Consider the following 26,946-nt stretch of genomic DNA (forward strand, 5'->3'; position numbering starts at 1 on the left):
ACTTGGATGAATTGTAATGAATGAGATTAATGACGCAATATGAAGTAATGAAAATCACAACGAAGAAACAAGATTAAAAAAAAAAGAAATAAACAAAGAGAGTTAATCGCAAAGGAACGATGCATAGACAACGCGGACACAAGCCGAGCAAGAAAAAATCCATGGATTTAGGGTTTAGCATAGGCAATTCGGAACAAGACTAAGTCAAGGTTTAGCATTGCCTATGCATGGTTCATAGACTCCCGTTTGCATCGGCTTATTAAAAAAAAAAAAAAAAATCCATGTGCAAGCTGCTCGTTGGCGAATTAACTTATGAATCATGCATAGGCAATGCCAAACCCTAAATCAGCTGCAACTGCAGGTGCCATTAAGTCACATTTAGGCACTCGTATGGTCGCCTAAATTTGAATTTTTAACTTGTTTTATTTTTTTCTTTAGACGAAAGAGATAATGTTATGATTTTACCGTTGAGTCAGTTGCTTACCGTTTGTATCAGTTTATGCAGTGGAAGTGTAGCTTGAATCCCAAGTTGATTTTACAAAGATCTTTGCCGATCAATTTCAAGCCAAAGTTTACATCAAGTGATTTCTTTTTATCCAGTATTTTTTGAAATGGCAGTTAGTTGTGAGCATGTCACCCAGGTCAAGGCAGCTTCTCTTACCCTCAACCTAATTCACAGAACAACCATTTCAAATAAATTCTGGCATCTTCTAAACTAAAGTCTCCCTTACGAAGGAGAAAAATCAAGAGACAAACTCATTACAAATAAATATCATCAACACTTTTATTCCTACTACCATCCTGAAACTCATAACGAACACACAGACACACACACCAAACACAAGATGTGAGTGTGAGTGTAAAAAACCGATGGACTATTTATGATGTATTAGCAGTTAGTATTTCGTAGCTTCACAAGAGGAAGCACTAAACTAATCAAGGATATCAAGAACAATGACATGTTGCTAAGAATAATTTTGATGGATCCACTCCACCACATGAAAGAATAATAGGATAGGCCACACAATGATTCTATAGCCAACTTGCATGCTAAAACCGCGCTTTTAAGGCATGTGCCATGTTCTACGCAGTTGAAGAATCGTTGAAATCAAATATGTGATGAAACTACGAATATTACATACCATAGATGTTGAAACTTAACTTCAAAATCCCCCATTACAAGAATCACGAGCATAACCCAAATTGATGGTATTCTTTCGTTGAAGTGATGTCAAGAGCAATGAATTGGTTTGAAATCTACCATTTAAACTGATACAAGTATATCTAACATTGATTGGCTATGATGACTGCCTATGTACCATATAATCATATTTCACGCATAAACTATCCTTGAGGTTCTTGCTATGATACAACAAAGTTCACTTTCAGCATTCCCGAACTAAAGTCTACTTCAACAAGTGAGTTCACCTTCTAGGGCAATCTTTAGAAAGCCCAAAAAAAATTCTGCATGGAGAAGACAATGAAAGAATAATGACACACGAGTGATTTGAGAATTATAAGTATGATAATAAATCTGTGTAAAATGTCAGCGAAAGGCAAACGACAGTGAAAGCAGGACAATTTTGTAGCACGAAGAAGCTAACTTGTTTCAATCAAAAGAAATATCCCGTAAACAAAGTTTTCCCACAATACTGCTAGTTAAATGACCAGACACCTTATGTTTTGAATGGTGTTATTTTTTATTGATGGAAAATACTTCACCAGGAATTTTAATCAGAACTTACAACTGAGACGGAAATAGAAGGTTCTTCCCTTACTGTACAGTATGGACCCTATATTCTAGAACATAATCAATTTTTGCTATGTAAGTATATGTACGAGATTGTGAAGAATTTTTTGGCAATAGTTCGAACTTAGATCCCATAACGTTGGTAAAATCAATTCTGTAGTAATAGAAATTTTTCAAAAAATAAAAATCAAGTTAAATGTTAGCAGTACCAAAGTATTTGTACCAACAATTTCTTCATAAGGGCAGCCAAAGCAGTCACAAGTATACAAATAGTCAACACAATTTTGGTCCACAACAATAAGTAAAAGAGAGAATGGCATGACTAGCATCATGCTAAGAAACTTCAGATGATATGCAAACAAAGACTGGATGGAGTCCTGTAAACAAATATGCAGAATGCACTAAGAAGGTAACTAGTTAAAAACAAGGGATAAGCCCATAAAACACCTCTCCGACACACAGGAGGGTTATTAATTAATAATTACCAACTCGAGAAAAGAGAAGTCAATTAGCTCTCATTTTTAGTGTTTCGTCTTCCGAGAAGCATAATTTTTAGTCACATTCAAACCAAATTCAGCCAATGATTTTTTATGCAGGATGTGACAAAGGAAGAGAATGCGAGAAAATAGGAAGAGAGGAGAAGAGAATGGACAGAAATATAGGGAGGGGCGAGAGATTTAACAGGAAAATCTGTCATTCAGCATTCATAATGTCGTATGAAATGGTAAAAGCCAGGCCCTCCTTTATATAACAAAGAATTAAAGTCTAATAGAGCTTTTAGTAAATAACAAATATTATTTCAGTTCAGTGAATAACAATTATTAAATTAAAAATCACAGTTAACAAAATTACTGAATCTAGTCTATATCAAACTCTATCTTAAATCTTATCTATCATAAGATATCTATTCTTGTACAAAATGGATGAGTATATTCATAAATACAGTGTCATTAATAGGATACATGTATACACATTAAGTAGCATCCATTTATAAAGAGTATAAATAGGAGCTTTGATTGTATTTTGAACACAATTTTTTTATTAGTCTGATATTAGGTCTAATTTTATATGAAAGGTGCCATCCTTCTCTGTTTGATTGACTACATAGGAGTTGTGGATTCCTTAATCTTGTATTTACTTAGCTTTTCTTTGGATGGTAATAATTGCGTCATGGGGTATTTCTATTTGGATGGTGAGCTATTCTATCATTTATTTATTCCTAGAAGAAGAATAAATACATTTAACACGTGCCTAAGCCTATAGAAATTGCTTCATGTCGGCTGATACTTGGTAATCAAAAGGAGATGCCACCCCACTTCTTTTCCTTTTAGGTTCACAATTTCAGTGTAAGATGAGAAAGAGGACCTAACAAAGACCAACATCCGTATATACAAGTGTAAGCACTACAGTAAAAAGTTTGTGACATGCAGGGTGAAGAATGACAATGATACATGAAGTTGGAAAATAAACTTTCATTAATATGTTATACCTCAGATAATTTGATTAATAGAAAGAAATAGATCCCTCAAATTCTCAACTGCTACATCAGAGCAGAAAAAACAATAACAGACCGCTTGCTCCTTTTCAGCCTGCAACCTTTATCGCACCCATCTCGTCAATCTTTGAGCTCTTATGCTGCAACATTGTAGTGCATAAGAAGATGGCACTAATCAAGAAAATATGGAAATGTATGTAAATGGCTAATAATAAAACCCATGAGAAAATCTCCACACAATATCTCAGATATACACGAAAAAAATAAAAATAAAGGAATAGAAGAACCATGTTGTCAATTGTCCCTTGTTACCTTACTTCTCTTGTGCTTGTGAATGTCATTGATATCTTCATCTCCACCATGCTTCCTTTTCTAACATCATAAAGAATTTTATTAAGTGCATACAGTGATAGAATACTCATGTAGGAGGAGAAGAGTCTGAATGGTTTACAGAAAACTTCAAAAGAAAGGCTATGACTGACCCAGATACAAATCAAATTTACAACTCGTCGGAATTCCCATAAAATTACCTTCTTGTGTCTAAAGAAGATATCATCATTTCGGTCTCATTAATTAAACATAGTACTACTTTAAAAATCAGTCACCAGGAAAGGGAAAACATGAATCACAGGTAACACGTGGTTCATAGCATATGGTAATCCATTGCTAATAACGGTTGCCCATTACCAGAAGCTTTCAGCGTAGAATTCTCCCTTCACAAGAAAAAATCACACAAAAGAATACATTTGCAAACCTTCTCATGATGTTTCTTTGAGTGCTCAGTGCCAGAATCATGATGGCCACTATTATCTTTCTTTTTCTCCTTTTCCTTGTCTTTACTTCGATCTTTATGGCGATGCTTGTGCTTCTTGGGCTCTTTATCTTTCTCCCTATCTTTGTCCTTGTGCTTTTTATGCTTCTTCTCCTTGTCTTTAGACTCATTTTTAGATTTTCTGGCGATTACAGGAGTACCCTTCTCAGACTATAAAGTATCACAAGATACCACATTAGTACTTCCAAGAACAGTAAAAAATGTGGCAATAAATATTTGTAAGATCAAAGATCACTGAGTTCAGGAGCCTAAAATATGAAAATTAAAGTCACAATGGAGGAATGATTTAACATGCTGGATCAAAAGTTCAGAATTCAGTTTAGGCCTCAGAAGCAGCAAATTTCTTACAGGAGGTAGTACAACTGGAATCATTTCCCTGAATTGAAAGGCTTCTCTGAGAACATCCAAGTCAAATGGCTGTATCGGAACATTAGTCTCTCTTAAAAAAGATGTATCCTGAGTGAGCTGGTCTAATTGCATCCCTTCTCCTTTTCTTAATTCTGTGTCTCCAACCACATTGTGAAGGTAATGTGAGTTGGAAATGGAGAGGGGAAGTGATCTCTTGCAGAAAAACTCGTGGTGAGGCAACAACTTGTAATGGCTAATAAGATCGACTGCACCTGTAAGTTCTCTTGGTCCTAATTTCAAAACACAACCAATTTGACAAAGAACACGAAGATAAAAGAGAAAGGGGATCAAATAGTAGAATTTTAGGGCAAGAGAAATAGTTTTATACATATAATCAAGTGTGCATGTTTACAATAAATAAGCACTCTATATATAGAGAAAATAATCTAAAATCAAAAGGACTTCTAATAATCTACAACTTTACCAAAATATTAAATCTAATTAATCCCCTATTTGGGGCTTCATTAAAATTTTAATGCATTTTTCTCTCTATACTTTTCAACCACACATTTTTCAATAAAATAATATTACACACCAAAACTTTTCTTTCTTTTTTTAACCACACATTCTCCAAAAAATAATCATTCCAAAATACATTTTTCCCAAAAATCTCATTAAAATGGAGCCCAAACAAGGGCTTAATCTAATGTAAACAATCATAATTTGAATCATACTCTTATTTAAAAATCCTATCTACTACTGTTTCTATCTCCATCAATTGCTACAACTGCCACATTCTGAATTCTATACCACACATGCTTCCATAATGTCAGAACCTTACTGAAAACAAGCCAGCAACACGAAGCTGAAATTATGCATCTCTTTAATATATGCAAGTTCTTAATTATGTAAATACCTAATAGTACAATATGAAGTTAATCTCAACCATATTTACTCCATGCTAGCTTTATTTTTGGAAATATTGATTTAAGGCAATATGACCTCAAATCAAAAGTCGGAACATGTATCCAGATTTTACCCACATCATGATATAAAAAGAGCGCGTAAACAAACAAACTTTCCATTATGATAAATGGTAATTTAGAGATCTTACCTCTTCCAAATTTCTTGCTATCAGGATCCATCAATCAGAAGCTGTGAAAGTAGAGCAATATTCCCTGCGAATTATTCAAAGAAGAAAACAAATAATCAATTACTAAATTAAGCAGTAATGCGTTTGATTAGCATGAGAATACCATACACAACAGTCAGTCCATTCCTCTAACAGTCTTTTTCAGGGGGATCAAAGGTTCATAAGGATTCAGTAGGATCCAACACCACAAAACATTGAAACCTAGACAGTTGATCCCCCCATTAACCCAATCTATTTATATTTGCTTCTATAATGACTGGTATATCCATGTATACATCAGAGTTGTTGATGATGTGATAAGTAATAGCTCAGGAAAGATCAGCATTTCACAGCTGGGACTAAAGCAGGTTTTGCATTAAAATACAAAAGCTGCTTCAAGGTGGTGCTGGTGGTGGTATAGGGAACATTTCACTGGTATCCCTCATTGAAGGAGTACAAAGCTGTAAATAAGAACACATTAGCAACTGCTCCAATCCTTGCTCACATATAATGGCCTTCGTTAGATATTGGAATCTGTTGTGGAATTAGAGGATGAAGAGAAAGATCTGAAATTAGGTAGGAAAGCAATTCCTCGTACTTAGCCTAAGCCCATAAAAAATGTATTCATGATTTATATCATTTGAGGAAATCCTTTTGAATGCAAATAAATTGATCTGCAAACATAGTGGCATTGGCACTGAAGCTACTATTTGATGGCGTTGGCGCTTGAGGGTTGCATTGTAGCAACTACCAAGCATTTCGCACTAATCTATTTTCCTCTCTTTTCTACCATTTTAAGAATGAAGCTTTTGCAATGCTTGTCCTTAAATTCTTCTTTGTTTGTTATGCATTAACCTCTTGTTTATGTTTCTAACATGTTACATCTTATGACATGAATCAATCTACAAATTTTGTCTGGGCATCCCCAACTAGCAACGAGCTACAAAGAATTCCAAGTATAGTGAAAAGTAATGGATAGGTAAGGCATACTGCAAAAGGGATGTGGCACTTTGGTGCCCAGAGGAGTTGAAAAGTAAACAAGGGTTCCCCGCTCTAATGAAGAGAGATGGGTAAAGAAGTTATTTGAGAATAATTGAATTAGAAAAAGAACTTAAAATATAAGAATATTTTTAAATTATTGTAAAACTAGTAGATGTGTTGGAAACTAAACGTAGCTCGCATACAGGAGGTTGAATAAATAGGAGAGGTGGGGAATAATTAGGAAACAAGGGATATTAACTTTAGTATATAGGCAAGGAAAATTATAGAAATGGATAGAAAATCAAATAACCAGTAAACAGAATTTAAAGATGAGGCAATAGATTTATTTTTGCTTGGGAGAAAAATCTTTATTTTAAGTGTTATTAGCAATCTAACATGCATCCTCAATATATAGCATGTGGATAAGCTAACAAAGCAACATAGGGGGAAGACATGGATAGATTGATTCAGCCATTCCGCAGTCAGGATAAGGTCTTCATTGAGGGAGATTTGTACAGCCATGTGATGGAAACATAACGCAGAATTTATGAAAAAATTGACGTTAGGCCCGAAATGGACAAAAAAATTTACACTTTTGGTGTTTATATTGACTTATGATTTGGTATTGCTGAATCCGTGCTTCGAAATGAGATTCACCTCTAAATTTTAGAAATGGGCATATTTCAATCAAATAGAATGTGGATAGGTCTTCATACAAGAACTGCAATGTGATTCCTAGTAAAAGCTCAACTATGCAACATGAATTAATGGTGCTTGATGTGGTTATTAAGAAATGGACAAATAGTATCAAACGGGTTTTGAGTTCAAACAACTAGACGGTAGAAGTACGGTGAAAAATAAGTGAAGTTCAAGGATAGCTTTTTCAAGGGGGGGAAATGTCTATAGATAGATATAGTAACGTGATGTAAAATGGATATAGATGCTTCCCGAACACACATCGAGCATGTGTCAGACAACCTGTATGGTGTGTTCTACAGTTTTCCTATTCCTCATGGTTCTAATACATAAAGAACATCTCCACACATCAAGGGTATTCAAAGCTCCATTTCGTAAATTTTAGAATATAAAAATTAGCAAAATAACATATAGTTTAACCTAAAAATTATGTTAGTAAAACAAATAGACGCTCCTCTAGTCCAAAAGATTTCACAACCTAAAGTTAAATATAAAAGAACCATTGATTTTATTGAAAGATAAAACATAAAAATAAATATGTAGTACATAAATTTATAATTTTAAAGACTTTACATGGACATGTTTGAGTCCTACTTTTCTGAAAAATTAGGAACTCAGAGTGTCAGATAGAGAAGTTGGCTGCCTGTGTAATTTGCTATCTTGGAGTGACAATAGATAAAAATTCTAGACAATTGTAATGATAGCACTACTCATTTACCTTTGAGTAATCAGGGGCTCGGCAAATGTTACCAATGACAATTGTCCAGATATACTAATTTCCCGAGAAAAAGTAAATGACCCATTACTTAAAGGAGAACCAAGGAAAGCTTTTAACTTCCCATCAGTGCAAGACCTGAGAAGTAGAGACAATTGATGCGCTCTCTTGCCTCTCTCACACAGTTGGAAACTATAAACCCAGTCAACTATCTACTAACTCATTAATGTGAAGTAAGTTCATAAAGGACGTGCTCATTCTTTATTACATGATAGTATTCTTTCCAATTCCAACACTTAAAATTTATATGCTTCTACTCTTATTTAATTTTACTTTTCTTGGAGTAGTTCAGTGTGTGTAAAAGTTATTTACTTTTAGTTTATCACAATTTTCTTGAATTTAGAAGTAGAAACATGCTCATTTTTGTAATATAAATATACTACTATTTTTATTGCTATAAAGTTCGAGCCTTCCAAAATTTAAGAGAAAATGATGGTACCATCTGTAAATTTTCAATTCTCGTGTACTTTTACTCTTATTCCCTCCATAAAGGCTCATCAGAATATAAATTATTAGACTTTTTTGCTGCCTTTTACTACTGTGTGGAACAAGAGACTTCAGCTAGAGTCTCTAGCTCCGACTTCTAGTTTACTAAGCATAACATTTCTCAGGAAAATAAAATGTAATGCTCTAAACTAGAGAGCCACTTCTCACATAGCCAATCTCACTATACACATCATAAAACCATTGTCCATTTCTAGTAGCAAATTCATGTACATGCTACATAACACCACAAATTCAATTTCTCAATAACAGTCAACCAAGGCTTAAAAGAAACAATCTTTTACAGTAATCCCAATTTCCCACATCTTCAAATCAATAACAGAACATGATCCGCAATTCATTCGGATATCAACCTTTCAGCTAATTAAATTATGTGCACAGAAAAATCAAAACCACGGAACAAGAAGAAATGCTTACTCGATCAAAACGTGAGAGATCCAAACGATCAAATTCTGCCACCGGAAAATGATAATTATCCCGTCCAAAAATTAGCGGACAAAGAAACGAATGGAGCAAACAAATTGATAAAGTTTTCAGGAGTTTTAGAGCATATTTATGGAGCCTTTTAACCGGAAGGAAAACCCTAATTCCTCCTGTAAGATGAAAACTCCGAGGTTTCTTGCTTGTTACCGTGCTGATTTCATTTCCCACGTGGACTAATAAAGACGTCGATTGCCCTTCGCGTCATGGGTTCTATGAGGACTTTTTTGCCATTTCGCATGTAAAGCGGAATTGCCGTATAAAAATGTAACCGTACATTCCAAACACAATGCCATCGTCTCCAGATTCTTCAGCGCATTTTAATTGCAAAGAAAATCCCTAATTTTTGCTCATTTTTCACTTACATCTTTAACTTTTTTAAACGCATTTCTATCTATAACTTTCAACCAAATTAATACATTTTATCTCCGATGACAATTTTTGTCAAAAATGCTATGCAAATGTGCATTGAAATGAAAGACAAGTATTATTTCGAACTTGCATTTTTTAGTTTGCTTATTCAATATTAAAAGAGGAGAACGAGTCTTTTCATGCCCCCTTAAAAAAATCTTGGACGAAATTTATCATTAAAGACGAAATGTGAAAATTAATTTAAAAAATTGTGAATAAGAATGTTATGAAATTAGTAGACGATGTGAGTGCAAAAATGACCAAATATTGAGGATATTTATTAAAATAAAATGTAGTTATTAACAAAATATAGTCGAAATAATTACACCTGTAGAAAATCATATAGGACTTTTTATTCACATTTTTGTCTCTGAAGATTTTGCATGTATCAATATTATTATTTGAAGGTTGCTTTTATAAATGGGAAATTTGAAGAAGAGGTCTTACACATCTGGTCAATTTTGTGTATGTATGTATAAATAAGTTACTTTTTATAATGTTTGTCACTGTTATAGAGTTCTTGATCTGTGATATTATGTCTTTTTTTATAATTTTGGCTCAAGTATCAGTTGTCAAGTAAGCAATGACTCGTCCTTATTTATTGAACTATTGGAAAATGGTTAAGCTTTTTCAACTTATATGATACGGTCGTGATTTTTTTTTACTTTTTATACGTCGATTATTGAACTAAATGTTAAACAGTTTTAGAGAAACGTTACAAATGAGTACATAAGTCTCCTCACTCTTCTATTCAACAAGAGATTGATGAAAAGAATGTCAAATGATGTTCACGACGTCGGATATGAAATTGATGTGGGGATGAAAGTGGTGAAATCGATGAGATGTATGCTGGGAACGAAAGTAGTGAAATTGAGGAAATTGATGTCGGGGATGAAATTATGAAAATGGATGGAGGATGGGGAAGAAATAAACGAAATTAATGTTGCAAAATTGCCTTAAATTTCCTGGATTAATAAGGCCAATTAATAATTTTAAGTTAATGTTTGAGGTGTAATTCGAATAGTGTAGTGCAAAGAGGTCATTGTTAGTCTTGTAATCATGAATTTCTATGGACAGAAAAAAGAAATAAAGACAGATTTTGAAGGATTATGCTGCCCTAGTGAACTTGCACAAAAGTTCATTTTGATACCAAAAAAAAAACTATAAAAATAGTATACAAACTTTTGACACTGACACAATTCTTCAGTCACTATTTCGACAGTAGAAAAAGTATTTTCTACAATGATTTATATCAAGAATCAATTGTGCAATTAAATGGATGATGTACGATGTTTTAATAGAGTAAAAGATATTGAATGGAATGATTTTGAATTTCGATTTATTATTAAATAAGCTCTTTAACTTCTAAATTGCCTAATAATTGAATGATAATTTGATTGTGTATGTTGAATATATATATATATATTCAACATAATACATAAATACTCCCATGTGGGAGAGTTACTTAAAAAGTGTCTTTATACATATTGTAAATTTTCATCATAATCAAAGTTATTAAAATCGGTCCGACCCGGACGGTCGGCCCAATAAACCGGTGACCCGAGCCCTTGATCTAGCCAACCAACTAATTTTATATAGATGCAATTGGCCTGGTCAAAATTCGGATTTGATCAGGCCAACATGCGAATTTTGAATAATTTTCGAGCTGCTTCAACCCGATTGATTTTTAACCCAAATTTCAGAACTCTTTTACATTGAAATTGCACGTACAAAAGATTTGAACTATTGACCTCTAAGTAAGTAAAGCACAAACTTGCCACTAGTGCAAGTAACACTTTATCGTCTTTTGTTTAATAAATTATATCTAATTTATGAATAATTTGCTACTTCTAAATACATTTTTTAAAAATTCGTCCAACATTTACATTCACCTTGTTATTTCAAATAATTATTTTATATACTTATTTTGTTTGAAAAAAAAATTAATTTAACTAAGATAAATTGAATAGACAATGCACAAATTTTTTGTCAATAACTAATAAATAAATTGTAAATCAAAAAAAGGGAAAAATATATTTTTTAATATAGTATACAAAATTTAACCATTATCACTGATAAATGAGTTCAAAGAATCATTAATTTAAATGTATAGAAAAATTAGTGACAAAGAATTTGAAAACTTTAATTTTTTTCTCAGACAAAAAAAAAATTATACTTTAAATATTATTAAATTATTTTTAAGTAATGACCCACCGGTCCGACCACTGGTTCACCGGTCCGATTAGTAACCCAATGACCTGGTACCTTGATTAGGTCGATGTTCGAGTCGGGTCTGATAACTATGATCATAATGCTGAAGATACCTACAATATGAAGAAATGAGTAGACCGTGAAATTAAGAGTGTAGCAAAAATTCATGCTTCAACAAGATTGGTTTCGAAGCATGTTCTAACATTACTTTTGATGAAATATTGCCCTCACCATCTATGTAACACACAAATGCGAAGATATGCATCCGAATGAAACCTTGACGTTATCTACATTGTAAAAAGGAAAAAATTCATTAACCATATATTAACTATACACAATTCAAAAACCATGTTTGAAGTTTAACTAATACAAAAATCAGGTTTTTATCTAATTAATTAAAAATATTTATTAATCAAATATAATAAAATTACAATTAGACAATTAATGATCACATGTACACATTTATAGGTCACATATTTATTTCTTAGTCACATATCTTCAAATTAATTGGTCACAAATTATTTCGAAATCACGAATCAAAACTTTGATAGGTTGTGGATTATTTCGTGGTCATGGATCACAATTTATCCATCAATTTTATAGGTAACAGTTTATGTCATTGGTCACAAATCTTAAAAATTATAGGTCACGAGTCACAACTATAGGTCACAAATGGTTATAAATCGAAAATATTATAGGTCACAGGTCACGTATTTTTGAATTTGACGATCACAAATTATTTTTTAGTCATAAAATGATTGAATTTCAAGGTCACAGATTAATTGTTGGTCACAGACACCAAACACCGATCTCGATCCACCTCAGTACATGGTCACAAATACTCCACCACCAAACCTACCACCATTGCCATCGGAACCACACCATCGCCACCTAAACTAAATCACCAACAAAATCATCACCGCGTCCTTCACCACACCACCACAACCTCCAACAAAACACCGACCAAGAAAGCCGACAACAAACGCCACCACCGCACCCACATCCACGCTGTACAGAGTCCTCCACCATACAAGACACCGTCATCGCACAAGACATCATTCAAATCCATCGCCAACCAAACATATCGCCACAGCAACCTCACGCCCACAGCCAGCACCCTTACCACCAGCAATACAAACCCCAAAACTACTCCACACCCACTACAAAAATTGAATTCACAGTTGAAGACCGCCGCCGCCGCCACCACCATTTTTGCAAGACCACCGTCACCAAACTGCAAACAGCAACACCACTGCACAGGCGCACACACCACTACCAGTCAAATCCACCACTACCGCCTGTAAGTTGTAACCTACCTAGATCGACTGTAACCCTATTCGTGGTCGCGAAGCAGAGGAGAAGAGAGAGAAAACCAATAGAATAGCCACCAGTGAGGATGCTTTTGACCGTCACCTCCGTCGTGATTGTTGTCATCATCGTGAATCGTCGCCGATGATAGTGTTTCATGATCGAGAGAAGGCAAAATATGGAGATGGTAGAGAGAGAAAACAAAACGTGAAATTAGGGTTGGGAAAATTGAATTGGAAGAAATTAATATTTAAATTATTAAATCAATACCTGATTATTGCATAATGAAACTCTAGCCCTGATGTTTGAATTGTGATGTTTAAACCCTTGGATTTATGTAATTTTCCCTTGTAAAAAACCATAAAAGTCTTTTATGCAACTCTTTATGAAGAATCACGATTAATTCTTGACTTATGGTCTTCAATTTAATTTAAAATTGTTTTAAACCATAGGAGTTTTTCTAGTATAGAAAAGTCTGTCAGCATCACAAGGCACCCAGACGCTTTTAGACTTCCTTTTGTGATGTACGTGTAAGGATAGTCAGGGGTACAAAAAAATTAAAAAAAAAAAACTCTTCCTGAACATTAACAAAAAATTTCTCAAAAAGAGTTTTGTTTACCCATCAAAAATCAAAGGAAAATGCTACGTGTACACCATAAGGTGTACACAATGCATTACATTTTCCTCACATGAAGAGGAATTTATGAATATTTTATTGTATGTGAGCCCTCCTCCATGTGAGAGTGGTGTAATGTTGTGTGTACATCATTGTGTACACAGAGCATTACCCAAAATCAAATGGAGCGAGGATTGTACTTGGATAAAGCCAAACCACCGCCACACCCCTATGCTCGTGTACATGTACAACATATTTTATTTATAAAATACATAAAATTATTACAACATTTTATTATTATTATTATTATTATTATTATTATTATTATTATTATTATTATTATTGTGAATTATAAGGTAGGTTGATAATTTCTCTCTCAAAATTGCACAATCTTCTAATTAACAATCTGATAGTTTGAACACGATGGACATTATGACTTAAATAATGAATTTCAAGATTTATTGAAAAAAATTGTGCTACATGTATATCACAATTTACAAATTTGTTTACTATTTACATAATCATTTGCATATTAATGAAGTATTGAAAAGAAAGTTGTAGATTTTTTTTATTTGATTAATGATTAACTCTGATGCGAACCCCAATAGCAACGAATACTAATGAACCCACAACTAGATTGACTCAATTCCCAAGAACTCCAAATAATCGATGGTTTTGGATTTAATCCTCAATCAATGAACTAAGCAACCAAAAGTATATAAACTAATGACCTTTTAATTACACGGAATAAAGATCTCACCAGATAATTGTGAACACCACAAGAAATAATGAATTCCTTGATAAGTTCAATTGTTCTAGCAAGAACAAGGATTGGAAGCAAAATCGCTCCTTGGATAGAATCTCTCAAATTGTCAAAAAATGTCCATTATAATGAAAATAATATTCTATTTATATGAAAACCCTAAAATCTAATTAAGAACGGAAAAAAAAGGTTCAAAATATTAAAAAGATGCAAAAATATTAGAATTCTAGTAAAAATAAGAAACTCGCGAAAATTGCAACTTCGGTCACCGAATTACTGCTATGCAGTCGCATAGAAGAAATTTATGCGGTCACATAGATCAAACCGTGACTGGGTCCAAATTCCCTGCACCTCCTCATGCGACCGCACGATATATGTGCTATGCGGTCGCATAGCATCTTCTTTGGCTTCACAATCTGGTTGTTTGAATTATGTAGCTCCAAGTTATTTCGGTCATCGATCCCTACATGTGACTTATCACTTAGCAATTTAACTTCACTTGCTCGGCCATTAATTGTTCTTGAATGTCTCAATTGTGGCTTTGGCTTCTTCTAATCAATCATCATATCTTCAATAATTGGTGGCGCAACCCAGATCATATCATCCCCTCCCTCTTCGAAAGGATTCGTCCTTAAATCAGGAATTTCAAGATCAAATTTGCACTTTCCTCCTTCAATCTTTGATCTCCTTTGCAACTGGTCACGCTCCTTTTGTTGATCCAACTCATGTTTAGGATTTTGATACTCCGCCATGTTGTTAAATGTTCCTTCAATGCCTATAAAGTCCTCCAATGGAAACGCATCAACTAGATACTCAAATGGTGTCACCCCTTTAAGGAAGTCCTCATCCAATAGATTTTCATATGTCTGCATCAAAGATAAATTCAAACTGGGGAGGGATTTGTTAGACCTCACCAACTCACTCTTTTTGCAAAGAAGCTCAACTTACCATTTTCTCTCCTCTCAATAGGCTCTCTTTCCTTCCTCTCATGTGGCTCTACTCAATTTTTCTCACATCTAGCCACCTCTCCATTTTCTCTCGAGCCCTCTTTTTGTTTCTCTTTACCTTTTCTCTCGTTCTCACCCCTCAACCTCACTTGATCTTCATACACGTGCTGCGATGTCAATGGTACAAGCGTGATAGTTTTTTTTATCCTTGTCGAAGCTGTACCTATTTCTAAACCCATCATGTTTAACCCTTCTATCATATTGCCACAGCCTACCCAATAAAATATGATCCGCATGCATAGGCACAACATCACACAATACCTCATCTTTATATTTTCCAATTGAAAAGTTCACAAAAACTCTTTTATTCACCTTAACTTATCCACGATCATCCAACTATTGTACTTTATATGGTTTAGGGTGTCTTATTGTTCTCAACCTTAACTTCTCAACTAAAGTGGTACTAGCAATATTAGTGCAACAACCTCTGTTGACCCCAGAATATGTTGCCAACAGATGCCGGACCCACCCGCGTACACGTAAACGAAAGTCCAACAAGCAAAGACACGTGGATGGTCTAAAATGGACAGATCAAGAGCGTGGGAGTAGCTCAACGACGCAGGACGAGAACGTTCAAAATCGAACGAGATGTTCGTAAACTGATTGTACAATAATTACCAATCGATGTTTGTAAATATGTAAACTCGTATTGTGTTGGAAGATAATCAGAGAGAGAGAGTCGAGTAAAGTATGATTTCTTGTATTAATTCTTGCCTTAGCCTCCGTATGGGGTACATAGAGGAGTATTTATAGTGTCACAAGTTAGATTGTGACCTTTAGTTCGGGGTACACGTGGCCTCATCCGATTAATTTACATGTCAAATTGTAGGCTTCAGCCGCACCTAGCCTGCTATACATTTATTGATTGGCAGAGCTGCCTCTACTAGTGACAAAACTTAACATTTAAACTCGCGACAAACGTCCTATCAATCATTCTAGTAAGATCTTTGTGCAGAGGATCTCTTGGGAGAAGTGTCATGCGAGATGCTGCTTTGTGACTCAAAGGCTTCCACCTCGGCTACAGATCTTCGACCAACAGGGCCTCGTCCACATTCATAGGGCCTCGGCATATGTGCTTCGGAAGCTCCTCAAGAGGCAATGATAAATGGGCCTCGGAGTCTCGGCTATGCAAATCACCTTAGATTGAGTGCCATGTGGTTCGGCATGAGTTGGCTGTGGGCCCTGGTGGGTTCCCAAGTGTGGGAACACGTAACAATAGTCCCCCAAGTCCAAGTATAGTCATTTATGTAATGCGAGGACTTTGATAAAATAAAGCCAGCCAGTTAAGTTGAAAGAAATTTTTGAAATTTTTGTACCCCAAATAATAGTCCTCCAAGTCCAAGTATAGATATTTATATCATGGTTGGAGTTAAAGATTTGCTGCTGTCTGAGGAGTGATGAGAATGTTGAAGCCGAGGTGGTTGGAAAATCGAACCTGCTAGGCTTGTGAAGGCTGAATTGTGATGAAGAAGTCGAGGTGGTTGAGAAATCGAACCTGCGAGGCTATTGATGGCCGAATTGTGACAAAGAAGCCGAGGAGATTGAGAAATCGAACCTACGAGGCTTGATGGCTGAATTCTGAGGCACATTAACAATAATTGTTTCTCAGCAGATGTGCCAATGATTTGATGTTTTACACGTATTTTCTAGGAAACGTGGTTGATCCGTTACAACTTCCAAAGCGTCTGCTACCGTCGAATTAAAACCGTAATCATCAGAACAGCTGGAGCTTCTAGAAGCAGACGTGTTGGAGGAGGTGCGTGGGAGACACGCTTTAATCTGAGGCGTAGGTTTGAAAAATCGTTTGAATTCTACGCCTCGGATTTGATTTAGAATGAAGGGTCCAGATTGGATAGGCTTTGATCAGACGGTTGGGGTTCATCCTGGCCCCTTATAAAAGGCGAGAGATGCCCATTTTTCTGGATTTTCTACCTTTGCAATCGGATTTTCCTTCCAAAGCTTAAGTTTTCCAGCGTCGCAGCTCTTTGTCCCCTGATTTTTCGACAGCAATCTGGCGACGTAGTTATTCCCATAGGTATTTTCACAGAAAATCCCTTGTATTGCGTTCTTAGTCATTTTTTAAAATGGAGTCCACCTCGGGTAGGGAGTTCGTCACTGTTGCGTCGTTTGGTCAGGGGTCTAGTTATAGAGGGGACTTCGAGGTTGAGTAGTATGCTATGACCAAGGAGGTAGAAGACTACAGTGTAGAGTGGGGGCGTTTAAAGTCCCTTCGAATATGACATTGAAGAGGCTGGGGGAGATTAGGGAGAGGTACTGTGTACCTCATTAAGTGGAGATGTTAGTACCCGAGACCCATGAGCGAGCCTGCTATCCGGGATCTGGATGCGTGGCGGTGAGCAAGTACTCGTTTAAGGCAGGTATGCGTCTTCCTCTGCACCCCTTCTTCAGGGGGTGCTGAGGAAATTCATGTTGTCGTCGACCCAAGTTCTGCCAAATGAGTAAAGCCAGTTGGTTGGCTCGTACTTCTTATGGAAAGAAGTGTCACTTGGAGAGGACATGCCTCTCCACGTCTTCATGACCCTATTCCAGCCTAGGGTAATAGGTAAGGAGTCAAGGGGTGGTATTACTTAACTCCTTGGGGGGCTCATGCACCATTTGTGGTGGGGCTGCCTTCTTCCATTAAGGGGTGGAAGGAGCCGTGGTTCTGGGTGAGAGGCAGGTGGCAGGCGATGGAGGGAGACACAGCCCTGGCTTGCACAGTACCGACCCAGTACTATGAAGCTCGTGAGTCTCCCAACCTAAGTAGTTTGCATTCTGTATTCAAATTTCATTTTTCTCTAACTGTTGAGACTTCAGTACGAGGTTTGAGCTGACCAAGGAGGAGTTCGAAGTGATAGAGGACATTTACAAGAGACCTCTCAAGCTTCGCCACTTCGACCACCTCATCGACCAAAGTCGCTACTTCCTTGACTTCGAACTGATGGCCTCCAAGGGTAAGAAGCTCCTATACTTGTGTATTTCTTGCTTTTTGTTTTGATGCTGATGCATTGACATGTTTTGCAGACAAGTTCAATAGGAGGGAATACCCAACCCCTGACATGGCCTCTATACTTAGGGCCACATCCACTGTGAAGGTAAGGCCCCTGAAGCCGAGGTCCAGTGGTGCCAAAGAGGTTCGGGATAGGGTTGAGCGCCTCTCCAAGGAGGGCAGCTCAAGGGCTTCCGAAGAGGGGGCACCTCAGAGGTCGGAGAAGGATAAAGAGCGTCGGGAGAAGGAGAAAGTCCCCGAGGAGCCGAAGAAGAGGAAGCTAGTGCACGTCACCAAGTCGTCAGGAAAATTCGGGACCTTTGTGTCCCATGAAGGCAGAGAAATCACTTAGCCGAAGCTCCTTGCATCCGCCTCGAAAGGGTAAAGATAGAAATGGTTCGACGAGCCGAGGCTGAGGAAAACAAGGAAGAGGCTGCGAGGAGGGCAGCTGAGGCGGCAGAGGAGGAGGTCGCCAAGCAGAGGCATGCGAGGGTGCAAGGAAAATCTCCGAGCTTCCTTGCCGGAAAGGAGGAGGTTCTAGCTCCAGCATTGGTGGAGGCTCTGCCACCTAATAACCGAAGTGCCACAGAAAGCTTCTACAAATTCTGGACAGATCGGTGGCAGTTGTATGCCTCCTCATGTGACGCCACGGACTTGACAAAGGCCCTCGTGAGCCAAAGTGTGAGAGCCTTTGGTCTCGCACTAGACTGCAGAGAGGCCCTCTAACTTTCAAACGAGGACCTAGTCCTCGGAGAAGAAGATGGTCTACCTTGCAGAGGAGCTAAAGGGAGCTAGAGCCGAGGTGGAGGAAGCGAGGGCCCAAAAACTTGAAGATGCGGCCAAGTTGGAGTCTGCCTTGGCTCAGATCGAGGTGTTGAAGAAGGAGGTGTATGAGTCCCAGTGCGATGTGGCCTCCTTGACTAAGAAAGTGGAGGTTTCCAATGACCATCAGAAGGTGACTGCTGAAGCCTTAGAGAAAGCAAATTTGGAGCTGGCTGGGGCTTAAGACGCGTACAAGTTCTTGGAGGGCCAGATAAAGTGGTATGTGGATGATGTAACCAAGGCAAGTGAGGAGGCCCATGATACGAGGGAGAAGGCGGTGAAAGACTACGCCAACTTCCACAATACTGAGGAGTACAAGAGTTTCAGCACTTACTGGAGAAATTTTGCTTATGCCGAAATGATGGAGAGGGTTGAGGAACTCTACCCAAATTAAGACCCGTCACAGCTGAGATCGAAGTTTGTGGATGAAGTACCTCAAACCCCAGCTGATGAGGAGGTTGGAGATGAAGTAGCAGAGGCAGAAGAAGGAAGTTCTAATGCTCAAGCCATGGAGGCCCCGGCTATTGAGGCACCTCCATTGTCGTCCCAAGCTTAGGCTAGTTTTCTTTTCAGTTATTTCTGTACTGGCCTCAGGCCCCCCTTTTGTAATCTTGATTGAGAATCAATATAGTATCATCTTTCATTCAATGTTGTTTTTTTCCTAAGTACATTGACCTCGTCAAGCAATTGAACTTAATGTTGATTGAAGAAATAAATAACTTTAACTTGGTATCCTAACTCCAATCACTTGAACAAGTAAATTGTACGCAAGCCTCATGAGTCATAGCCAATATTGAACTGCAAACGACTTGTACTTAAGCTTAATAATTGTAACCTGAATGGATCTTAATCGGACCGTGTTTCAACTGAACTGGGAATATTGCTGTCTAATTCAAAAGCTAGTTGCATGAAGCTAGTAGTGGTTGAGCCTTGAGACTTCTCCCAGTGGCGTTCAGCCTCGTCAAAGGGAGGCAAGTGCATGCGCCTCGGAGTTCAAATGAGGTGGCCAAAAGATGGGATGCTAGCCTCTCCTCCGAGGCGATGAGGCTTCCCAACATGGTGGATGGTTCAGCCATGCTGAGACTTCTCCTAGTGGCGTTCAGTCTCGTCAAAAGGAGGCAAGTGTATGCACCTCAGAGTTCAAATGAGGTGGCCCAAAGATGGGATGCTGGCCTCTCCTTCGAGGTGATGACACTTCCCAACATGGTGGATGGTTCAGTCATGCTGAGACTTCTCCCAGTGGCATTTAGCCTTGCCAAAGGGAGGCAAGTGCATGCGTCTCGGAGTTCAAATGAGGTGGCCCAAAGATGGGACGCTGGCCTCTCCTCCGAGGTGATGACGCTTCCTAACATAGTAGATGGTTCAGCCATGCTGAGGTTTCTCCCAGTGGCGTCCAACCTCGCCAAAGGGAGGCTAGTGCATGGGCCTCAGAGTTCAAATGAGGTGGCCCAAAGATGGGACGCTGGCCTCTCCTCCGAGGTGATGACGCTTCCCAACATGATGGATAGTTCAGCCATGCTGAGGCTTCTCCCAGTGGCGTTCAGCCTCGCCAAAGGAAGGCAAGTGCATGCGCCTCGAATGAGGTGGCCCAAAGATGGGACGCTAGCCTCTCCTCCGAGGTGATGACGTAATGCGACACGTGAATTTAATCATGGATAATTTTATTGAGTCATGGAAATGTTACATAAGCTGGGAAAGATCGTCCAGCTAGGTAGTATATTAATTGATAATAGATTCGAAGGTGCTCAATGTTCCATGGACGAGGTTGTGCATTGTCGTTCATGTCTTCAATCGAGTAGGTTCCTGGTCGGATCTCCTCTCTGATTTTATATGGACCTTCCCAGTTCGGGCCCAGGGAATCGGTGCCAGGTTCCTTCGAAGAGAAGAAGACTCTCCTAAGGACTAAGTCGTTGATTCGAAATGAACTCTTCTTTACCTTTGAGTTGAAGTACTTCGTCATCTTTCTTTGATATGTGTCGAGCTTCAGCTGGGCGTCATCTCTCCTTTCCTCAATGAAGTCGTGGTCGCACCTGCAAAGCTCATCGTTTGTTATCTCACTAAAATACAAACGTTGTGGAGATGGAAGTCCGACCTCAACGGGGCTCATCGCCTCATTCCCAGATGCCATGAGGAAAGGCGTTTCCCCTGTTGGGGTCCTCGCAGTGGTTCGAATTGCCCAAAGAACTTGTGGCAGCTCATCTACCCAGGCTCCTTTTGACACATCAAGCTTCCTTTTCCGAACGTGCTTGATTGTCTTGTTCACAGCCTCAACTTGGCCATTTGCTTGTGGGTGGTGAGGCGTGGAAAAGTGTTTCTTGATGCCAAGTTCTTCACACAAACTTCTGACCTTCTTGTTGTCAAACTATCTACCATTGTCTGAGACGATCGAGTAGGGAATCCCGAACCGACATATGATATTCTTCCACAAGAACTTGGAAGTGTTGGCTTCTGTAATTTTTGCCAGGGGTTCAGCTTCAACCCACTTCGTGAAGTAATCAATGGCCACAATTGCGAAGCTCGCACCTCCTCTGCCTTTCGGTAGAGGACCTATGAGATCCACCCCCCACTTCAAGAAAAGCCAATGGCTGGAGACCGTGGGTAAATCTTGCGATAGTTGTCTTTGGATAGGAGAGAATCGTTGGCATTTGTCACATTTTCGTACAAACTCGAGGGCATCCCTCTTCAAGGTAGGCCAGTAGTAACCCTGCCTCAGTATTTTTTGTGCTAAAGATAGACCTCCAGAGTGGTTGTCGCACACACCCTCATGGACTTCTCTTAAGATGCAGGTAGCCTCTTCTTCTCCGACGTATCATAAGAGTGGAGAAGAGAAGCTCCTCTTACAGAGTACATCATCAATGAAGAGGAAACGGGCTAACCTCCTCCTTAGCTTGTATGCCTCATGCTTGTCAATGGGAAATGTCCAGTCCTTGAGCTATGCCACGATGGGTTGCATGCAGGTAAGAGTCCCAATGACCCACATCACATTAGGGGCCTCGGTTGATGGCATGAGGAGGTGCTCTATAGGGACTACTGTGAGTAGTTCCGAATCCTTACTACTTGCCAGTTTGGAGAGTGCATCCGCATGTGCGTTTTCGATGCGGGGGATCTGGATCACCTCAAACTTTTCGAAGGATGGGTGAGGTTCATCACCATTTTCAAGTAGGAGGCCATTGTTTTGTCCCTGGCTGAGAAGTTACTATTGACCTAGCTAACGACCAGTTGGGAGTCGCTACTGATGAATAGCCTCTTTACTTGCATTTCTTTGGCTAACCTGAGGCCTGCGAGAAGTGGCTCGTATTCTACTACATTGTTGGTGGCCTTGAACCCGAACCTCACCGCCGAGTTCAGCTTGTGACCTTCCGGGCTGATGAGGACAACTCCGGCACCTGAGCCAGCATCCCCAGTCGGCCCATCAACGAATAGGTTCCATGTAGGGGGTTCCGCTTGTTCCATGATTTCATCTACCTCGGGTAAGTCGGCAAATTCTACCACAAAGTCGGCTAAGGCTTGGCCCTTGATGGCTACCCTAGTCTTGAACATGAGGTCAAATTCACTTAGCTCCACCGCCCATTTCAATAATCTCCCTAGGTATTGGGGTTTTGAAGTACCTGCCTTAGGGAAATTTTTGTCAACACATGGATAGTGTGGGCTTGGAAGTAGGGTCTCAACTTCCTGGAGGCCGTGATCAAGGCCAAGGCGAGGTTCTCCATATCGAGGTAGTAGGTTTCCGGCGATAGGAGTGCGTTACTTGTATAGTAAATGGGGAGTTGGGTAGTTCCCTCTTCTTGGATTAGAACCGCACTAATGGCCTCATTAAAGACGGCTAGATACAACTGTAGAATTTCACTGGGCTTCGATTTGGAGAGGAGGGAGCTTGCCCCAAGTGCCTTTTCAAGCCCTGGAAGGCCTCTTCATATTCCTCATTCTACTGGAACTTCTTCCCAACTTTTAGCACTTTAAAAAATGGGAGGCATTTGTCCGTAACTTTGGAGACGAAGTGGCTAAGCGCAGCCACTCGTCCAGTCAAGCTTTGCACCTCCTTTGGCTTTTGGGGGGGACCTCATCTTGCATAGGACCTCAATTTTCTCAGGGTTGGCTTCAACACACATTGGTTAACCATGTATCCTAAGAATTTACCGGAGGCCACTCCGAAGGCGCACTTGAGGGGGTTGTGCCTCATCCTATATCTTTTCAAGATTGGAAGGTACTGTTGAGGTGCGTTATGTGGTCCCCAGCTTCTAAACTCTTTACCAGCATGTCGTCTACGTAGACTTCCATTCTCTTGCAGATAAGGTCCACAAACATTTTGTTGACGAGCCTTTGATATGTTGCTCCGACGTTTTTGAATCCGAATGGCATCATCTTGTAGCAATAAAGGCCTCAGTCTATGATGAATGATGTGTGTTCCTCATCGGCTGGGTGTATGGGGATTTGATTGTAGCCAAAGTATGCGTCCATGAACCTCAATAACTCATGCCCCGTCGTGGAGTCTACCAGTTGGTCAATCCTTGGAAGTGGAAAGCTGTCCTTTGGGCAAGCTATGTTGAGGTTAATGAAATCAATGCACACCCTCCACTTGCCGTTGTGTTTCTTCACCAAAACTGGATTGGAGACCCACCTCGGATAGGTGGCCTCCCTGATGAAGCCATTCTGGATAAGCTTCTGAACTTTTTCCTTCAGGGCCTCGTACTTCTCAAGATTGAGGGCTCTCTTTTTTTGTCTATGCGAGGCAACCTTAGGATCAATTTTCAGGTGGTGGCAACTGACCTTGGGATCTATGCCTACCATATCCTCATGCCTCCAAGCAAAGATATCGAGGTTTCTACTTAGGAAATCCTTGAGCTTTTCTTTCACAGTGCTGGATAAGCCCTTGCCCACCTTCAACAATTTGGATGGGTCTCGGGGGTCTACCGAGAAGCTCTCAAGTTCCTCAACTGGGGATGTTTGAGGTTTGTGTTCGATTACGTGGAGATCGATCTCATCGATGACCAATACCTCTGGATTGGGTGGTACGTCAATCATTTCGACATCTTCCGATTCGGCGGAAGCATCACCTGGGGCATCAGCCATGACTACGTCGGCAATAATTACGTGGACATCCTGGGGCTCTATCTTTTTTATGGAGCTTAGATAACATTCTCTTGAGCCTCTTTGGTCGCCTCTCACCGTTGCCACCACATTTTCAGTCGAGAATTTCATGCATAGGTGGTGGATGGAGATGACGGCTCCCAATTCTTTTAGGGCTGGCCTACCCAATACTCCGTGGTAGGCCGATCGACTGTCGACAATAAGGAATTCCATGAAGTTCATTGTGGTTTGAGGAACTGCTAGTGTGATTTTTCCTCTCGAAGTGATGTTATCTCCTGTAAATCTATATAAAGGAGTGGTGGTGGATGTTAACTCATGGTCCAGTATCATCTTGTTAAAGGTGGATCCGAATAGAATATTGACGGAGCTACCATTGTCAACTAACATTCGTTTGAGCCCATTCCGGGCTATGACTGTTCTTACCGCAAGTGCATCGTAGTAAGGATAGTGAACCCCTTCGGTGTCCTCTTGAGTGAAGGCAATAAGTAGAACTTGATCCCTCCGGGAGCTGTGGCCCACAATGTAGCTGGTAAGCTGGGGGCGCTTGACCTCATGGCATAATTCCTTTTATCGTTTCGCGTTTCACCGCCTACATATGGGCCTCCAAAAATGGTATCCACCTCGTGGATAGGGGCCTCATCCTGAGCATGTCGATTTCTTCGGGGTCTGCGCCCTTCTGTAGGCTTCTCTGCATCACGCTCCCTTCGTCACGGAGAAACATCTCTTTGACGTGAAGCGGCCTCTTCACGCCCAGGTTGGTTATCGTACCTTGGCGGGGGCCTATTTGCCTGTGGCGATTCATTCCTATCCCTAGGGGGTTTCTGCTGGGAACGGTGAACATAGTCTCGACAATCTATTGTATCGTGTCCATAGGACCGATGGTATACACAGTATCCAGGTGGGTTTTGACTCGACCTATTTCTAGATCTCAAACGCCGGCCTCGGCCTCGGCCTCTCCCCCTACAGGATCCTTGCGGAGTTCCCATCTGCTGGGTGTTAGCGACTGGGTTGATATCCTCATATGCCAATGTAGGAACGCCGTTAAGAGTGGTGGTGGCAAGTGCTTGTCCAGAACTTTCATTACCAATTTGGTTCATTTGATAGTCCATTAAGTGGGAGGTTGGCCCTCTAGCACACCGCCTTTGAGGAGGTGGGATGCCTTTATTCGCCCTGTTCCTATGCTCAATCAATTCTTCATTGATGATCTCCCGTCTCATCATCTCGAGTAGGGCATCATAGGTGGTGGGGTCTTGATTTTGCACGTCTCTCTTGAACAGGGTGTTCATGTTCAGACCTCCTCTCAATGCAGACAATGCCTCACAGTCGGTGACTTGCACGCAATAAGTCATCTCATCGGTGAAATGTGATAGGAAGCTCTTTAGGGACTCCCCATGTGCCTGCCTCATGTCTTAGAAACATTGGATGGGGGCCTCTCCCTCTTTGCTCACTGCGAATCTCTTCAGGAAGGTCGTCTTGAATTCGGGCCAACTTCTTATGCTCTCAGGTGGTAACCTACTATACCAAATTTCAGCTGCTCCGCTAAGTGTTAAGTGGAAAGCTCTGCATTTCACAGTTGGGGTGGCGTCCCTTAGTCTCATGTGAGTTTTGTAAGCATTCAAGTGCTTCTCTAGGTCGCCTCTTTCGTCATACTTTGGTATCTTTGACATAACATAATGGTTCAGGACCTGGGCGCTCCTTAGTTCCCTTGAGAATGGCAAGTTTTCATCATCATCGTCTAAGTCACAGGATATCTGCTGCTCATCTAAATCGTTTTCTTCAACCTCATACCTTGGTTGTTGGTGAGAGGTTCCGGGATGGTTCCTAGCCTCTTCCTCCCTCCTTTGGCGCCTATTTCTAGGTGGAGCGACACGAGGGGCATTTTCATGCATTTCCTCCGACTGTTAAAGCATTGGAGGTGGAGGTGGAGGCGGTGGCCTTGTCCAAGGCTCGTGATGCTGTTGTTGTCTGAGCCTCGGTTCAGTAGGGCTAATTCTGTCAAATACACTGCCTGACCTCCTATGTCTTTGCTCTTGATCATACGGAGGTGAGAAGTTATTATGGTTCAAAGGGACCTCGGTGGGTCGGCCAGAAGCGTAGTTGGAGGAAACGTCAACTTCTACTTCCCTTTCAAATGAGCTTCTACCTCGGCTATAGTCCGACGAGGTGGCACTATGGCTTTGAACTTCATCTTCTTGTTGGTAGTGCCCTTGAGGGGCGTATGGGAGAATAGGAAAGCCTCCCTGGCCCTGCATTTGGGCCATAAGTTCCCTCATAGCCATGTTTTGGCTAGCAATGTCTCTCATATTAGCTGTCATGGCGGCCATTTCTCTTGACAGTCGGGGCGTCGCACGCATTCCACCTCTTCTATGGTTGTGGTGGAGTCTATACCGAGCTGCAGGAGCAGCTGCTTGAGGGGGCACATTAGCATTTTCTCTTACCTTCCTGGGGGTGCATTTTCGTTTGAACTCATTTTCCTTGTGTCTTACCTTTTAGATTTTTGCTAAGTCGTGGGGCTTCCTCTTATTCTTTTTCAAGAACAAATCATTTTTCAAGGGGGATGCCCAAATGTTCCTCTTTAACAAGCTTTCACCACAAGGTTGTTCGTGGTTGCGGTATGATTTCTCACAGACGGCGCCAATATATTGACCCCAGAATATGTTGCCAACAGATGCTGGACCCACCCGCACACACGTAAGTGAAAGTCGAACGCGCAAAGACACGTGGACGATCTAAAACAG

General features: G+C 39.9%; 3 protein-coding genes across 3 annotated transcripts in view; all 3 read right to left on the minus strand.

The window, feature by feature from the left end:
- LOC111398173 (aspartic proteinase NANA, chloroplast-like) overlaps positions 1-2,447 on the minus strand; it is a 6,033-nt gene extending 3,586 nt beyond the window's left edge. The window contains exons 1-2 of the mRNA XM_023025108.1: positions 2,319-2,447; positions 1,960-2,127 (exon numbers count right to left, since the gene is read on the minus strand). Of these exons, the coding sequence (XP_022880876.1) occupies positions 1,960-2,127; positions 2,319-2,447 (297 nt within the window). The remainder of the gene's footprint in view (positions 1-1,959; positions 2,128-2,318) is intronic.
- LOC111398517 (mediator of RNA polymerase II transcription subunit 19a-like) lies at positions 1,018-9,179 on the minus strand. The gene is made up of 7 exons (XM_023025455.1): positions 8,931-9,179; positions 5,540-5,603; positions 4,426-4,715; positions 4,000-4,227; positions 3,558-3,617; positions 3,240-3,385; positions 1,018-1,464 (listed from the first exon to the last, which is right to left on the minus strand). Exons 2-6 carry the CDS (start codon positions 5,568-5,570, stop codon positions 3,335-3,337), a joined length of 660 nt encoding a protein of 219 aa, XP_022881223.1. The 5' UTR covers positions 5,571-5,603; positions 8,931-9,179; the 3' UTR covers positions 1,018-1,464; positions 3,240-3,334.
- A 14,321-nt stretch (positions 9,180-23,500) lies between these two features.
- On the minus strand, positions 23,501-24,595 carry LOC111398174. Its single transcript, XM_023025109.1, has one exon. It carries the CDS (start codon positions 24,593-24,595, stop codon positions 23,501-23,503), a length of 1,095 nt encoding a protein of 364 aa, XP_022880877.1.
- Positions 24,596-26,946: the final 2,351 nt, after the last annotated feature.

This window comes from Olea europaea, chromosome 8 (assembly GCF_002742605.1).
Source record: "Olea europaea var. sylvestris chromosome 8, O_europaea_v1, whole genome shotgun sequence".
NCBI classification, from domain to species: domain Eukaryota; kingdom Viridiplantae; phylum Streptophyta; class Magnoliopsida; order Lamiales; family Oleaceae; genus Olea; species Olea europaea.

Bases quoted from the DNA above. Each gene is read 5' to 3' on its own strand.
- LOC111398517 (XM_023025455.1), bottom strand. From the start codon at position 5,570: ATGGATCCTGATAGCAAGAAATTTGGAAGAG. The intron at 3,618-3,999 runs GTTTGCAAATGT...TTATGATGTTAG, and splicing joins CAAAGAAACATCATGAGAAG to AAAAGGAAGCATGGTGGAGA. The intron at 3,386-3,557 runs GTAACAAGGGAC...ACAATGTTGCAG, and splicing joins ACAAGCACAAGAGAAGTAAG to CATAAGAGCTCAAAGATTGA.
- LOC111398174 (XM_023025109.1), bottom strand. From the start codon at position 24,595: ATGTTAGTTGACAATGGTAGCTCCGTCAATATTCTATTCGGATCCACC.